Source organism: Ixodes scapularis, unplaced genomic scaffold (assembly GCF_016920785.2).
Source record: "Ixodes scapularis isolate PalLabHiFi unplaced genomic scaffold, ASM1692078v2 PGA_scaffold3__209_contigs__length_174095766, whole genome shotgun sequence".
Classification (NCBI taxonomy): domain Eukaryota; kingdom Metazoa; phylum Arthropoda; class Arachnida; order Ixodida; family Ixodidae; genus Ixodes; species Ixodes scapularis.
Genome location: NW_024609868.1, coordinates 63000062 through 63016755, shown reverse-complemented (window position 1 = coordinate 63016755; position 16694 = coordinate 63000062). Strand labels below are relative to the sequence as shown.

General features: G+C 42.8%; 1 protein-coding gene across 1 annotated transcript in view; it reads right to left on the bottom strand.

Moving 5' to 3' along the window:
- Positions 1–15895, bottom strand: part of LOC121048214 — a 132978-nt gene extending 117083 nt beyond the window's left edge. Inside the window, exons 1-2 of the mRNA XM_040504278.1 lie at positions 15828–15895; positions 15259–15370 (exon numbers count right to left, since the gene is read on the bottom strand). Of these exons, the coding sequence (XP_040360212.1) occupies positions 15259–15370; positions 15828–15895 (180 nt within the window). The remainder of the gene's footprint in view (positions 1–15258; positions 15371–15827) is intronic.
- Positions 15896–16694: the final 799 nt, after the last annotated feature.

Below are 16694 nucleotides of genomic sequence, written 5' to 3'. Positions count from 1 at the left end.
CGTCACTTACGACGGTGGTGCGTATGTCCCTTTTTGCTTCCTTGTCTTAAGGTTGTATTTCTTAATCATCATTCTTCACCAGCTCGCCCGCGTTTCGATTCTTATTTCAGTTCTTACAGGACAATGATCTAAAATATACTGCTGCTCGCACGATGGAGAAGAGGTAGAAATTGAAATGGGCTGTTCTTTCCCATGCTTCATATAATCTAAATGCCACCCATCGGATATCTTTTTTTTTTAGACCATCAGGGAGTGTTTAGGAATTTAGAAACAAAAACGTTGGCCAGTAACTCAAATGTTACCGAATGCACACGAAAGTGAATGTGTCTGCAACAGAAAATGTTCTTGATACTAAATCAAGAATAAATCAGACCAGTCTAAACCCTTTATTTCAAAGAAAGGAGGAGCCTATGTTTAAAAACGATGTTATATGAATTGGAGAAATTCATTTATTCTTTGTGCGTTCATCAAATTAGAGCGTGAATTCGAACGACCCTCGTGCTTATAGGGGTCCCGGGACGGTTGATTTAACCTCCCAGAGAGCCAGTCTCTGTTGTGGGGAATGAAAACTCTATACTCACGGTCGACTATTTGAGTTGATTAATTTTCTCCTCAAATTTTATGATACAGGATCCCTTTGCTCTTCTTGCTTTATGCCTCGTCTGGGAGTTCCCGGTGCTTCAAAGCTATAGCCTCTCGAGGTCGCCATAAATGTTACGGTCGGGACACTTAAGGTCGCAAAATTCGTTTTGGGAGCATTATGCGGCGAACGGAATCGCAATGAACTGCCGCGGCGCGCTCAACTCGGAGACCTACGGGACAAATTGCGACACGTCAGCTGTGTCCGACAGCGTGACGTTAATCAATATCTCGAAGGGTTGCACGTAGTTTCGGGGCATTGTTTCAATTGCGGATTCCGCAATCCCAGATTATACGAGCGAAGTCCTAGCGCGTAATGGCTGCCTAATCAAACTTTTTTGTTTTCTTTCTCGCTCTTTCTTCGCCGCTCCCCTTTCCTTTCATTCCTTACTTGAGTTGGTTGTTCAGCCGATGACATCTAGGGCGTTCCCGCGACTATTGCTTGCGTATAAGGACGACAGCAAATCGAAGAGAAGTACCGAGTTTTACGAAGCCTTTTTTATGCCATGGCCTCGAGGCACCGTGCACCGGAGCTCCGAACTGTCCAGACTGTTGCGTCATTAAACCTGTTTTCAGCCAGACGACACAGCGCGCACCATTAACTTGGCACCGGGATGTAGTGGAACAACTGCGTGTATAATTCTTGCGTTGAATACACAAGTTCCCACTTGAACTCGCTGATTCACTTAAGGGTTAATGTAAATTACAAAAAAAAAACAAAAAAAAACGGCAATCTTTTGCGGAAAAAAAAAGTGATTTCGGGTTTTGCTGTGTTTTATCGGGGGCTTTCAGCAAACCGTTACCGTGTTCCGCGTAGAGCATCAAAGGAGCCTCTGAAGCATGCTTTTAGGCACGCGCCCGGGTGATACCGTGACGGCGGGGTGCGCGTTTAAAAGCGTGCTTCAAAAGCTCCGGTAGTGCGGTACGCGAAACATGGTAACGATTTGCTAAAAGTCCCTATCATTCTTGAATCTTCATATTTTCTGTAAAAAACTACGGACCGAATATGTTTGCAAAATCAGTCATAGTAAGTAGCATTTGAAGACCTCCCGGAGACCGAAAAAGGCATAAATATGAGCCATGTTCGTGTGCGCGGTTCTTAAATTGTGACGTTGCGTGCCATAAAAGTTATTTTGAAAATATATGCTCTCTATCGCTGTTTTTTTTTTTTTTTTGTATCCTCGACTTCTCACGAGAAAAAAAAATTATAACAAAAACTATTTTTGAAACCGCAAAGGAGCGCCGCTACACATCTATGCTAATATTTAAACGCGCTTGTTTTTTTTTTTTTTTTGTTTTTTTTTTACAATTTTGACACATTTTAGCAGCACAAGAATATTCGTTCTTAATATTGTCCTATGACAACCACATCTGGCATGCATAAGCTTGAGGATACGTGGAAAGCAACTATTAAAGTTTACTTTAAATGTTTTCTCTTTTTTTTTGTTAAATCTTCGTAAAAACATAAAAAAAAAAAAAAAAAACTTTTGTGGGTTTTTTGAAAATGGCGTGAGTTGGAGTAGAAAATTTGGCAAGCAGCATTGGGACCGCGGATATTGCGGTGACTCATGTTTGAGGACTGCATTTTATGGAATGTATAAGCAACGTGACTTAAAGTCGCGCTGCAAAAAGAAAAAAAAAAGAAGAAAACACACCAAAAAAAAACATTTCGGCAGGCACGATGACATCTGCGGAAACACACCTGAAGAATGCACGAAGCCTCTTTGCTTCCTTCAAGCTTCGAACGCGCCTTTGAACAAACTGCGGCTTTAGGCACCCTGTTCCTTGTTTTGGCCTACTTTGCTAGCATGCGTTACTACAAAGATTAATACTGTACGTATCAAAACGTCAAGGAAGTACCCATCACACATGGAGGCCTCTACAAAGAACTGGAAATCAAAAGGGAGGATCATAATTGAGAGGATTCGGAGCTATTTCGTGCCGTACACTAAACACGAGAGAATATTTTGCTGCTGTGAAAGCACGAAGCTCGACAACTTCCGATGTTTGGATGGAAGCAGCGTATCTGTGACCGCCACGTTTCGTGTAGCATCAAGCGCAACAAGAACTGCGTGCGTCCCAGGACCTGTCATTGAACAAGACTTTGTTTGTTTTATGTGTCCGCGTGTACTAGGTCTGGTTTTGTGGGGTTTAATGGCGACAGGAGCATGAGGCTGCGAAACTAAACGGTCGTAATGACTGAGAAGTTACTGCTCAGTTTATTAGATTCCTCGCGGACTTCTCTGAGTTGGTTTCATCACCTTTCCGGATGAAGAACGAGATCTTTCGCCGTCCTGTTTTACGGCACCCCAAGTAATTGCTCGATATCCTCATTAGGAACGACGGTGATTTGTTCCGACGTTCCAGGGAAAATCAATGTTGGTGTCCATTTCTAATTGCCTTTCGGCGTCTACGGGTCTTACGCCATCGTGTACCGTTGGGCGTTCGGTACGAATCGAGCCCACTTAGTAGGCATGCATGGATTACGCTTGTTGTTATTTATACTTATATTCATCTCAAAAACCGTTGTAAAAGAAGATTGCAGTTTTATTTCAATCTATCGATTTGAAGAATTAGGTTTTATAACGAAGGCAGTGGACGCTGATTTCCATTTTAGCCTTCCAGGCATGCGACGCCGTGTAAACTTCGTTTCGTTCTTTGTGTCGTTTCTTTCTTTCTTATTTATTTTTTTGTTGTTGTTGTTGTTGGAGTTTTCGCAGCTGGCGATGTCTTCTCGAAGCATGTCGGAGTCCTCCCTCATGCTTCTTCTGTTTTATGTTTGTTTTTTCCTTCACCGTTGGGTTTTGTGGCCGGTGGAGCTCACGGTCGGTGGAGCTCAAGCTTCATACAAGACTAAATTAAAGTTAGCTTCAGTAAGAATCCAGTTCTGCATCTAAAAATAGTCCGGCTCTTCGCAAAACATCACTAATTTTCCTTTTTAAATGGTAAGATACATGTAAATGTATTTCAGATTAAGTATCTGCTATTTTATCAGTACGTTCTACACGTTCCAAACGCTAAAAGCACTGTCCCCACGCGCAACCAAGTCCCGTAAAAACTACATCACGGAGCGTACATATCCTGCGTAAAACAGTTTTCTTACATGACAACCAGTTTAGTCCACCATGCATGTGCAGCGAGCCGTCTTTTGGGGCTACCTATCCTGCGTCTGACTTTGTGGTGTTCGTTTTTGAAGCGCAGTTCAGCATTTTTGAGGATTCAAACACGTGTGTTCTTGCGCATCATGAGTTGTTTAATAAGTCCTGAAGCTCGCTACAGCCTCCTCAAGGGGCGCTAAATTTGAACATTTCCTGTTTTCTTTGTGACATCTTTCCTATTGGCATCTATTCTACGTGACTCGGCACGGTATAAGAAAAGTGGCTCGGGGTTTCGAAATATTTGAGACCAGATGCAGCTTGCGTAAATACCGCGTGAGTTTATTGATCCTTGCAGAACAGAAACTGCCTAGAGAAAAAGGCTAAAAAAGCAAGTGTTTCATTTAAAGGACGCGAGCGGCGCTTTACGAAGAATCCCTAAAATGCCAGACGCACACGGCCTGTGTTGGCGGACTATTTTCTATCGGTTACTGAGAAAGGCGACGAAACATATGTGTGATCCTGAATTGCGCGAAGTAATCACGCATGCCTTCTATATGACCTCTCACAGGTCTTCATTCTTGTTCTATCGGTCGTATTTGACGTTTGTTAAAAACAGCGATTAGCACCGCCGACGATGAGCCGCCAGATGCCATGTCCGCCTTTATCGTTATTAAAGTCGACGACTTTAAGGACTGCTAAGTTCTAAAGTCAACGACTCAATGCCAAAGCGAAATTTCTAAAGGCGCTAACAGTGAAAAAAACAAAAGACGCGGGAGGCCAAGTTTGCCTTTTTTTTTCTCTCCTCCCTCACTCCCTCCCTCCCCCCCCCCCCCCCCCCCCCCCAACACTCATCTGTGTCCTGCAACTCCCCAACGATGTTCTGTTTTTTGTGCCTTTTATTTTGCAATGTTGAATACAGGCAATTTGGGTTTATTTCAAGGGCACCGCGACAGCATAAACAATTGTCGTTCGTGGATGCAACCAGCATACGGGGATTTACTTATAAATAGCAATCAATTATATTTTTTTAAAGAAGGAAGACCTTTCGGCCATTGAGGAAGATATTTTCATAGCACCCGTGCGCATACTATAGCAGAATTATGCCAATCATCAATATCAGTTTTGTTTTACTTTAATTTACTAAAAAACACATCCTTGTGTAACTTTTTTTTTAGATGTTAGCACCGGTTACGTGCTACAAGCCCTGTTTGGCCTTCCGCCGTACGTGCGTATACAGGATGGGAAACGAAAGGTGGACAAATTCGATATTGCGAACAAAAAAAGACGTGTCGTTTTGGTCCGGGGCCAGGGGTCTATTTAAGAAAATTATTAAGGTACGGGATAATTAGATTGTTATTTATGTATGCGTAATTAACTTTTTTAATATTGTGTTTAAGGGCATGGTTTCAATTAGAAAATTACTCAGCATCATCGAAAAACACTAAATCAACAAACTGCAGAACGGTAGAAAGCGCGCGAAGAATTTTACGGCTTTCTGAAAAACCGCACAAATTCGACGGGTTTTTAAGTTTCGGTTTGTAATCGGAGCAGATCTCGGCACCGACGGCACCGCGCCCCGTGGAGAGATAGTGCAACCAACCTCTGCTGCGTTGCGCGAGGACAGCGCAGCAGAGGCTGGTTGCACTATCTCCCCACGGGGCGCAGTGCTGTCGGGGCCGAGATCCGCTCCGATTGCAAGCCGAAACTTAAAAAACTCGTCGAATTTGTGCGGTCTTTCCAAAAGTCGTAAAATGCTTCACGTGCCTTCTATCGTTCTGCAGTTTGTTGATCTCTTGTTTTTCGATGATGCTAAGCAATTTTCTAATTGCAACTACGCCCTTAAACACAATATTAAAATTTAATTACGCAAAAATAATTAACAATATAATTATCCCCTACTTTAGAAATTTTCTTAATTCGGCCCCTGGCCCAGGACCAAACCAACAAAAGCCTTTTTTTGTTGCGACGCGTAGTTTTCGCAATATCGAATTTGTCCACCTTTCGTGAAACACTCTGCATAAATGAAGCAGGTGCAAAAAAAGAGATATATATATTTTTATGCGTTTTTTTTTAGCCGCGTTTTGAAGTCAGAACAGCTGGTGGTCAAAGCTCTCGTAAACCTCTTGTGCAAGCACAGCAAATGTACGAAGACAGTTCTTCCATTCTCTCCCACTTCCTTAGTATCGATGCACTCTCTTACCACTTAGTTTTTCTTTTCTTTTTTGGTTGGGGGAAGGAGGGAAAGGGGGGTAGGAAGGCGAATATATTTCTATTTGAACTGACTTCAATTTTTGTCTTAGAAACAACATAACCTTCCAAAAGGTACAATTCTATTCACTATATCCATCATGAAGACTTTATTTCTTCGACCGAAGAGCGCTAGCCGTCGAAAGGATTCACCCATAAAAACATCCGACTTAATCTGCGATAAATAATAGTCACCGGGCAAAAGAAATTGAACGCTTTGAGTTGCGGTTTTAATAATGTTTTACGGGGAGTTGGAAGAGTTTAGTTTTTGTTTACCGCGTTCTCTTTTTGTGCGAGTATGATGTTTTTCAACGCGTTTCTCCATCCCTTCTTCTTCTTCTTCTTCCTCCGAAGTTACTACATAAGCTCAATCATTGTTGTTGTGGTTTTTTGTTGAGGCGTCCTTCACTTGATTTCCCACCTGGGCTTCAGAGCCAAAGCGCGAACCTAGTCAAAAAGAAGCTTGGCATCGAAAACGTTATTTAAGAAAAATCTAATAAAGTACAGAAACGCATTGACTGAACAAAAAGTAAAACAAATCCGATAATCTAATTATTGTTTTTGCAAGGTAACTAGGTTGTTACTTCCTTACTAAAAAAAGTAACCAGCTACAATATTGCATTACTTTTAACGTGTTACATACAACTTTGGTTAGACCACCATACTGCAAATCGAGCGTTCTGACGCGGGAGAATAGTAAAGCTACAACATGACAAACTTATCGAAGTGCGATCACAAGGGTCCTAGACTAATTCTGTTGCATAAACAGAAAGGGCAGCACGTAAATGCGCGCACAGTACTCGAAGGCCTTCATGTGTCGTTATGCCAAAAAGGGTCGTGATGTGAGCATTCGGAGCTGCGCCAGGAGTTCCTTTTTTTTTTTTTTTTGACAACGTATACGATTACAATGGTCGTATACGCCCCCGTTAAGCGTCCCCGTTAAAGCGTCGAATTACGTTTTAGCAAACGCGTTCATGAAACGTCCATGAGACGTGTTTAGCGTCCATGAAAGTGTTTCCACAAAATACCGGGGAATCAGAAAGTCCGTATTCTGCTGGTAGTTGTCACATGATTTCAGACAGCCAAAGGAAGGCGAATGCCCGTAAAATTTCGGGAACTCAATTTCCGGATGGCCGGGAGAATAGACACTGCCTACCTTTAAGAGGTAAAAACTCTGTATGACAATGGAATCACGCGTCCGTATCTCTGTCTTTATCAAGACCTCCGTCTCTCGTCAGAGCTATTTGCTCCAGAAGGTTGTGCTGTTCTGTTGATGTATCGGTTGCGCTGCAAGCTAGCAGTACCACTCAAAAGATATGCTGTAGGGCGATAAGGGACAAAAATAATGAGTGTTCATCAGTGTCTGAGTAGTAAAGCCGCGATGAACTTGATTCATTGAATTAACCTCGATTAATTAAAAATAAACATGGAAGATTGAGGCAGATATCAACTCTTTCGAAGACACTTTTTCCCTACCTTGATTCGCCGTCTTCTTTCTTCGAGCCACTAACGTAACTTTATGCTGTTTTATCTCGAAAGAAACATAGTTCCTCAACAACGCGTTATTCCTTTTGTAAGCAATACTTTCCGTGAGCGTTTGGTTCTGCGTGCATTACACTGCTACTATGAACTGTTTTGCCATGTCGTAAGATTCGGTATCATGATATTTTATTAGAATTATTGTTTATAAAACATCTGTCTTTCCGAGCAATATTTAGATTACAATAGAAGTTTGCTTCAAAGCAAAAACCCATCTTTCTCGAGGCATTCTTGTAAGTACAAGTATTGTTCGTACATTGCGTCTCGGTGTTTCTGTGCCTAAATAATTTGCCTGTGTAGATGTTTCTAGCTTACATGCTGCGTGTAACTATCATTTTTAGTAATAAAGCGTGTCTGCGTTAATACAAATTCGTAGCTACGAATGTAAATCCACTCGCAATGCTTACATGTCGGAGCTGTTCCGCGGCGACCGACCGCTTCCCGTGCAACAATATTTGTTTACTAGACCATCTTCTTTCTAAACTGCTTTATAGATAATAAAACGTGTTTGTATTAATAAAAGCTTGTTTTTACGATGATATATTTACGCAAGATGCCTTCATGTCAGCGCCATCCCGAGCATACTTGGGTAGTAATTCAATTACAGTAATTAAATTACTGTAATTTAATTACTTTTCCTGGTAATTTGTAAAAAATGGAAAAGAGGGATGGGAAAGAGAGGCTGGGATAGAACGGAATGAAGGATTTTGTAGACTGTAAAACGATTTAATGAATAATTTGAAAAATAAATTGATAAATGAGGGCTACATTCGCGTCCGTTTTCGTTCCTGTCGTAGTTGAATCTGACTCTTCGTCTCGTTTGCTTCCTGTTGCTCCTGCTTCTAGGGGTCTTTCTTATTTCTCATTCCCACACGGGGGCATCGGAGGTCGAAGTCGAGCTGGTTGGCTCCGATCACATCATCCGGTCGAGGCGGGGAGGTTCGAGGTTCTCCTTACGCGTCTTCGCCGCTAGCATATTCGCTTACATATTTCAGTCAAGTTTGGAACTTTTTTGTTCATGAAATTATTCTCTTTTCTTTATGAGTTTTTCACGTCCTTCTCCTCTATCTCGTATGTTGATACCACTAACAGTAAGTCGTGCTACTCTAACATCGAGGCGAAGAAGCAAAGAAGCAGCAGGTCTCATTAACACGACTCACCCTGCCTTACTTCCAACTGTTCTTGCTACACTGCTCTTCCTTCTCCCAATCCTCGTCTACCTTTTTGTATAAATCTTCATTATCTAGTGTTCGCTCTACCTAACCCTTTCAACCGTTTGTCAGCCTGATTGGACGAGATTCCAAAACTTACAAACCGCGGCTTTAGCGGTAGGAAGCTTGTTTTTGCATTTGTTGTTCGTTGAAGGCTTCTTTTTTTATAAAGGGCTTGGCTTGCACATTGTTTTCACATTTCTATCGTGACCCTCCACGCGTTGTCCTCTCGTCTTCGCCTGTGGAACCGCCCCGAGGCGCGCAGTGCTGCTTTGCATTGAGAAGCTGCAACAGTCTTATCTACAATGGAAAAGGAAAGGCTGCCGGGGCCTTGTTGCGAAAAATTCTCTAAACAGATTAGCACCAATGTAAAAAAACTATAATCGTGAGGAGCAAACTCTCCGGACCGTTTCTGAAAACAAATTCAATAAACCGAAAGGCGACCTCCAATTTGCGGAAACACTTGCAGGTAGGCCACTTTCTTGTTACTTTGAATAATACTTACAGTTATAAAAAAAAATAATAATAATAGCTCGTCTATATCTTCCAACTGAAAGGCGCTCAAGTAAATCGTGAAATCGAGGCGTCCAAGAGGCCGCAGTTTTGGAATAATTCGCGGATTCTAATTTTCGCGACGCGGTGCGGTCGCGATATATTCCGATGTGTTTACATTTTTTTTCGCGAATTGTAGGCAATTCGCGAAATTCGCGAAAATAAAGTAGTTTGCAGTGTATCATGAATTTTTCGAGGTTGTTCTTGCCATGCTAAATTCAAATCGGTCTTCTTTATGAGACGCATAACATCGATACAATCATTGCTATCCTAATGATTAGCTACATGACGATCCTAAATTTATTATTTATCTCAGGAGCTTTTTGGGTGTTACCGTGCACTGAATTAACCCAGAATCCCTGGCAATAGAGTTGCTGATATTGTGACACTAGTTTTGTGGAAGCGACCACAGTTCGTGTGCTACGGTTACCCACATCCGGCATGTAACAAGTCCACAGACAGGGAGAGGCAGCGCATCATCGTGGCTGAAATGTTTTCGTAAGTTGTCGTATCCTTTGAATGTTTGACGTCGTTTACAAGTTTCTCTTATTAGCCATTTTTACGTGAGTTTTATGATACCAGTACTGTCGCATATTTGTTTCCTTGTATTATTTTTAAGTTTATTTTTTCTTGGTTTGACTTGGATACCATTTGCATAAGCTCTAAGGAGATTCACCTCGCACCTGTGAATTTTGTCGCCATTTTTTATGTTTTGAGAATATATGAACGCAGGAGTTCATTACTCCAAACTATTAAGTTCTATATTCCATTTAACAAATTTCATAAAAGGAAAGTACAATGCGTGACATTTATACAGCGGCCATATAACTCGTTTACAGTTATATGGCCCAATGTGGGGGGTAACTCTCAGAAATAAGTAATTGTAAAGTAATTGCATTACTTTTAAAAAGTAATTTGTAATTGCAATGAACTACTTTTGCGTAGTAGTAATTGTAATTGTAGTTAAACTACTTTTGGAGCTAAGTAATTGTAATTGTAATTAAATTACATTTTGAAAGTAATTTACCCATGTATGATCCCGAGGTACCCGGCCCGACTCAATCGCCTCTCTGCGGTGACGTCACGGGAGAAGCGCTCCGGCCTTGACTCTAGGTGGTGTTGCTTAATATCGAGGCCGTTCCACAAAGACAGTGTTAGACAATGTTACTCACTCGTGCACGTGGTCAGAAAAACTCGCGTAGCGCAGGTCAAAATGTTCAGAGAACGACTCCCTTTCGCAGAAGGACATATAAAGCTCCCTGGCTTCGACTGCTGCGCACGTACGGCTGTGCTGCCCTCTCTCTTTACGCCACAAAATTAGTCTCCGGACTTTTTTTTATCGCACTTCGTATGAAACGAACAAAGCGCAAAGGTGCAAGCAAGCTCGTGCAAATTAAAGATGGCGAGGAGTACAGGACACTGAGATTACATGGTTACACAGGGGACAACATTACCTTGATGTAAATGAAGAATCGTCACGTGCCTAATGAATCGACTAGTGCAGCCATTTGCACTAAAGCAGACGCAAGTGCACCGCGTTATGCAACTTACAGCTCCTGAATTTCAGTTACTATAAAGTCATCAGAGCTGTATTGAACATCATTTTTTTTTTCGTATAATCTTCTAATAGAAAAAGAAAAATAACAAGATTGCTGCCTCCATCTGCCCAGCAAACTTAATGGAAATTTTTGACTATCCATGTTTCACTCCGAAGACTTGTGACACTCATGATTGATTGTCGATGTAACCCCACCCCTTATGTAATATTCCCCGCAGGGTCTTTAAGGGAGAAAACTTCACGGTGACATTCAACAAAAGGAATAAATAAAAACGCGTAACCGTTCGAAGCTATCAAATATTCCAGCAGTTAAAAAAAAAAAGAAACATTGAAATTAATTTTACTTTACTGCTGGCTATGAATATTTTGCATACTTCTTGATGGAGTCTTCCCAAGGGTCCTGGTACAATTACCGTATTTTTCCGTCTCTAAGTCGCGCATTTATATTTTCGTAAGGTAAGCGCGATGAAACTGCATTAATAAGCCTGTATAGTCAGTTTCAACATTCTCGCCAACGAATCGAACAATGCATATAACCCCTGCGACAAATTTGCACACTTAACTTCTATACTTGACCAAAAATAAGGTATATAAGTCTTATACAATTCTATACACAAATTTTGTGAAAAAAAAAAATTTGCATTAGAGAAAGGTATGTGCCCTACAGTTCATTTGGAGCGTCAGTATCGTATGTAATGGTCAAGACGCTCACTAAGAATGCAGAGTGAATAAAAGCTGATATAACTACACAGTCGGAATGTGTATACGAAAACCAGTATAGCTCTAGCGCGATTCCGAACGAACATTAGAGCGTTTTAGGGAACCATTTTTGCACATCCGATACCGTACGATGGGTCCTCCAGAACGAACTGCGCATGCGCCACCGCAGAAGACTCGCGCATGCGCAGTTCGTACCGGAGGGCTTATCGTACCGTATCGTAATTGCAAAAACGGTTCCCCAAAACTCCCTTATGAAGCAGTGGTCACACCGGTACCACGTCATACACAAGACAGTGTGCAGAAACCGTCTGAGGACGTGTTTCCTCCTTACAGGTATATGACCGGTCCTCTCACGTTGGTCCTACAAAAACTGTCTGCAGACATGCTGCGTATGAGGCAAGTATGCTTCGAGTATGCTCGTGGTGTGTTTCCGCAAATGATCATGTCATCGTGTCTGTAGCGACCACGGTGTCTTTTGTGTGATGTGTGAGCAGTTGAACTGCGGCTTTAAAGGCGCCAACCTTCACCTTTGAGAAGCGCTCTGGCCAGACCTGGTACCAGAGCTAGGAGATTTTCACAACGAATCATGATTTGACCGAGTTTTCGCGTCGGCGACGGATTTCCGGACTGAAGGAGGAAGGTTCGGTTTCATTTTGTGTGCGTGTTTGTGTCTGTATGTGTGTGTGCGTAGATGTGCATTTGTTGTTTTGTATACTGAATCATCAAAATCGCTATATCGACATAAAGCAAATCGCCCAAAAAAGTTTTGTAGAAAAAAAGAAAGAAACACGAAAAGCCTTATGTGCCACGTTTTCTCAGAAACGCAAAACACGCTCGACGTAAGGAATTTGAAACTGTCTTTATTTCATTTTTATATTCTTTTTCTGGAACGTGGTAGACGATAGTTGACGCTGTTTGTTTTTCGTTTTCACTTTCGAGGTGATCGGCCCTCTCTGAACCATGATCTCTATAAACGTTCTTTCTTTTTTTAAGTGGAGGGAGAGGAGGGGACGCTGTTCCGTCTAAGTTCGGAGAAAAATGAATATTATGTAAACTAACCGATCGTCGCCCCGCTTTCGCTTTGTTTTCCTTTTCATCGGGGTCAGATGATGAAACGGGCAAGAAAGGTCACTTTGAAGTTGGGAAAACTTTCCCAGTAGCCAAGGCAGCAACGCAGGGAGTGAGAGCTGCATGGTTGCCGTGCGTCCGTTACGAAATCCTTTCCCCTGCCTTCTTTCCTTGGGTCGCTTTCCACCGAAAGCCCTTCCACGATCCAATTTCAAAGTTTGAAGACGTTGGCCGCCGCTTTATCTTTCTCTAAGCGCTTGTATGACAGGTTGGGCGAGGGGGTCTTGCGGTCAAAAAGGTTCTGTAGACAGACACCACGTGCCGCGAGGTATGAGGACTTTGTATTCACGTATAAACTGACGCAAGCCTCACAAGGTATCTGCAGGGTCACGAAAATGACCCGGTAAATGACCGGTGATGCCCTGCGTTATTGAAACCTTTTGAGGATATTATGGATGCTGAACTGCTTGTATTCAAAAGAGCACGACTATACCCGCCAGTTGGGACCTCGACTGAACATGATTAACTGTTTTATCTTTTCTGTGTTTGTGCTCTGATTTGTGGTGGGCATCTCACAGAAGCCGTACATATTTTTAGTGCGTAACTCGCTCTGATGTGATTCACGTCGTTCCGTGATTGCGGGGTTTCCTTTGGTGTTTCCGAACTGCGGGGTGCTTTTTATGTTTCCAATGCTTTTAAAATCACTACTATTTTTCATGTAATGTTATGTTTTGGTGGCTTAGTTTTATTTCGTGGTGTGTGTACTGATTGGTTAAAATTGCAGCTATAAGTGACCCAATTTAAGGGACGCCTCTAGGATGGGGCAACTATATATGGATATGATATGAGCGTAAGGGGGATTTTTTTTATTGAATTACATGAGCAGGTTTATGGCCCGGAAAGCCGTGTCAACAACAAGAGAGGTAAACCCCATAATATATAGATAAAATAAATAGATACGTGAGGAGCGGTGAAGGTATTTAAGTATATTGTTCGGCAATGAACTTAGGTAGACCCTCACAGTCAGGTGACAGTTCCGGTTTGAGCTTCCGAACCGAAAACATCCTAGCATCTCTGTCACACTCTGGTGTTCTAAACCGTGAACAAAGCATTTAAATGCCATAATAGTGGAAAGTTCCAAGATTGCTTCGCGGCACTTTCAGTAAAGCTCTGTAGAACCTCGGCATGAGCTTGCTAACACTATACAACAGCATGGCAAAGCCCATTACGCCAATGAACACTCAGCCTATCCTTGTCAAGGCTTTGCATGTACAGTACCTGCGTGCGTTACATAGGTTCACTCTTAGAACTTTATGCGCGTACCTGATTGTAAGTCGAGCATTCTGACACTGCCATGCTCCTAGTGGCGTAGCTTATGTCTGTATTTTGGTAGGTTGAGCTGGAGCCCAAAGCATGCAAGTTAACACGTGCAATATATGTACTCAAAATTGTGTGTCGTAAGCTTGCAATTGCACAGAAAAAATTTCATGCTTGTTTAAAACCTACATGGTGTCTAAACCCATGCACGCCACATCCGCTCGCCCATAGTAGATATCGGGCGTAACAATCTTCTTGCGTATGGTTCCGAAAAAAAAAAAGAAAACAGTAGCTTTCCTTAATAAGTGCACAAAAAATATTGAATTTTGATAATCTGTGAAATAAACAACACGTAACTCGCAATAGTGCGAAGGAAGTGACAGCAATCAAGAAAATAAGCCAGTGTATATAACAAGTTATCATTCAGCTCTTTTGATTTTCAATACATTTTTTTAACTACCTCGTATTCATTTAACCCCAACCTCTATTAACAAGATATCTACCACGCCTCGGCTTATTCCTCTAGAAGTTGCTCCTGTTGCTATGGAGGAACCTTCATGATCTAAAAGCTTCGGCTCGTAGGTTACTCTCAGTTGTCACACAGTGTCTATATACTAAAGCGACCGACCAAGAGCAGACACTTTCCTTTTAATCCCATTTTTTTTTCTTCTTCTTCTTTTTGTTAATGTTACAAAAACAACCTCAAGACGCATGAAAAAAAAAAAAAAGCCGCCTTTTGAACCTTTTACAAGTAAAAAGGAAAATATATCTTTTTTTTTTTCCTTTTTAGCAGGATTTTGGGAGCAGACAGCGGAAACAAAGTACATCGTCATGGAGATCGCCTCTATAGACTTCCTTCATCACGAAGCTGACACCAAGTGCGAAGCTACATGCTCGTTGGACCAGTCATACGGGTAGTTTTCTACTCGTGACCAAGCTCCCACATACGCAGGCGCGAAGAGCGGGGTCGGCTGATAAAAGGGAGGCGGTTCATCGGTCTGGACATCCCGTAGCTCCCATCATCCTGTCAGCTTGGCGGCGAACGGAGCATAGCAGCAGCGGTGGCTCGGAAGTGCCAAACGAGGCAAGAAGAAGGTGTGGTTCCCGCCGATATGTTGACACATTTCTCCGCGTAATCGATCCTGGCATGCGTCGCTATTGAAACGACGGTTTATGTTGTACCTACGCCCCTGATCACGTAGCTTATAAAGCTATCAGGCTTCAGCCGCTTGTCTCGTTTTTTTCTTCATCAATGTGTCTTCTTCCAACTTACTTTACATCACATTCGTCTAGTCTCTCATCCTTTTACCTTCTGCTTGATCCCTTGAGCCAGGAACGCTTCGCAAGCACCCATTTCGAGGAGAATGGCTGTCGCCCTCAAGTCCCACGTTTCAGGGGGAGCGAAAGGATATTTGACGGGACTGTAAGAAAGTACGCAAGAATTTAATTTTTTTTTACCCAACGTTTATTAACTTATTTCGACTTTTTTTCGTAGCTCTGACCGAAGGTGTCTTACAGAGGCGCATACCTGGAGTGTGGAACGCCATTGTTGCTGCCCCAGCGGGCAGTTACGCTTGAACTTCCGCGGGTCAGAGGAAAAAGCAAGTATATTGAACGGGTGAACTATATTACATTATTCAATCAAGAAAAACGCAAAACTCGGGAATGTGGAAGGGCACGAACTCAAGAACCGTGATGAGAGCCAAACGCATCGGCGAGCACGTTCCGCCTCCTTTCAACTCGTTGTTTTTTTGTGTTTTGTTTTGTTTTGTTTTTTTATTTGTTTCTACGCAGAGAGAGAGAGAGCGTGAGAAAGAAAATGAACGTTCCGTGAAACGTGTGCGAGCGTGAACCAAGTGCCGAAGACTCCAGACTCACCAGCCCGAAATTTGAGCGACGGTAGCGTTCAGCATCCGTTTTGCCTTCTTTTTTTTCTTTTTCTTCATTTTCTTGTCTCATTTTCTGTCACTCAACGTCAGTGCTCCTCTCGGAGATGATAACGAGGACACGCGTACACGCTCCAACGCGATCGTAAGAGAAACAAATGAGAGAAATCAAAAAGGATATCAAGCTTTCTTTCAGTGGCGTCTAGTTCCCGCCCTTCCTGACAACCATTCGACGATTGTACACCATTCGCAACTCACTTCTTCCTTTTTTCGCTGCTTTATTTTCTCTCTTCATTCAGGCTGTGTCCTTTCAGACGTTTTGCCAATCTTCCCCTTCGGCCTCAACGAAACAAAAGGAAAGAAAACAATGAGCAGGGCGTACTGACCAGCGCGTTTTCACGTCCGTCTTGCTTCCAGCTCTTTGCTTCTTTTCCCGGAGTGGGTGCTCGAAGCGGTGAGGCCGCGAGGCGGAAGAGGCTTGACACCACTGTACTATGTTTCACTCTGTGATGGACCGCGATGGGCGCTACGAGCCATCCCGGCCAATCCAGCGTTGCGACAGCTTGTCACGTGACGACTTTCCCCGAGCGTCGCTACACCCCTTTCCGACGGTCACGTGAGACAGGCACGGCGCTCGATTGGCTTCGTTGAGTCGTAGCGTTCACTGCGGCCTATCTTAAGGTGAAACAAAACTGTAGCAGGTTCGAGATTGTCCTCTTTTCTGGCTCATTAACCTGTCCGTCGCACTTTGCCCCGCTAGAGAGCCTGGATTTCAGAGAGACGAGCAAGCCAAACCATAGGGAGGGAGCGTTTTCAATTTTGTGGCGGACGCCTCCTGCGGAGACTGGTCGCAAGCGCG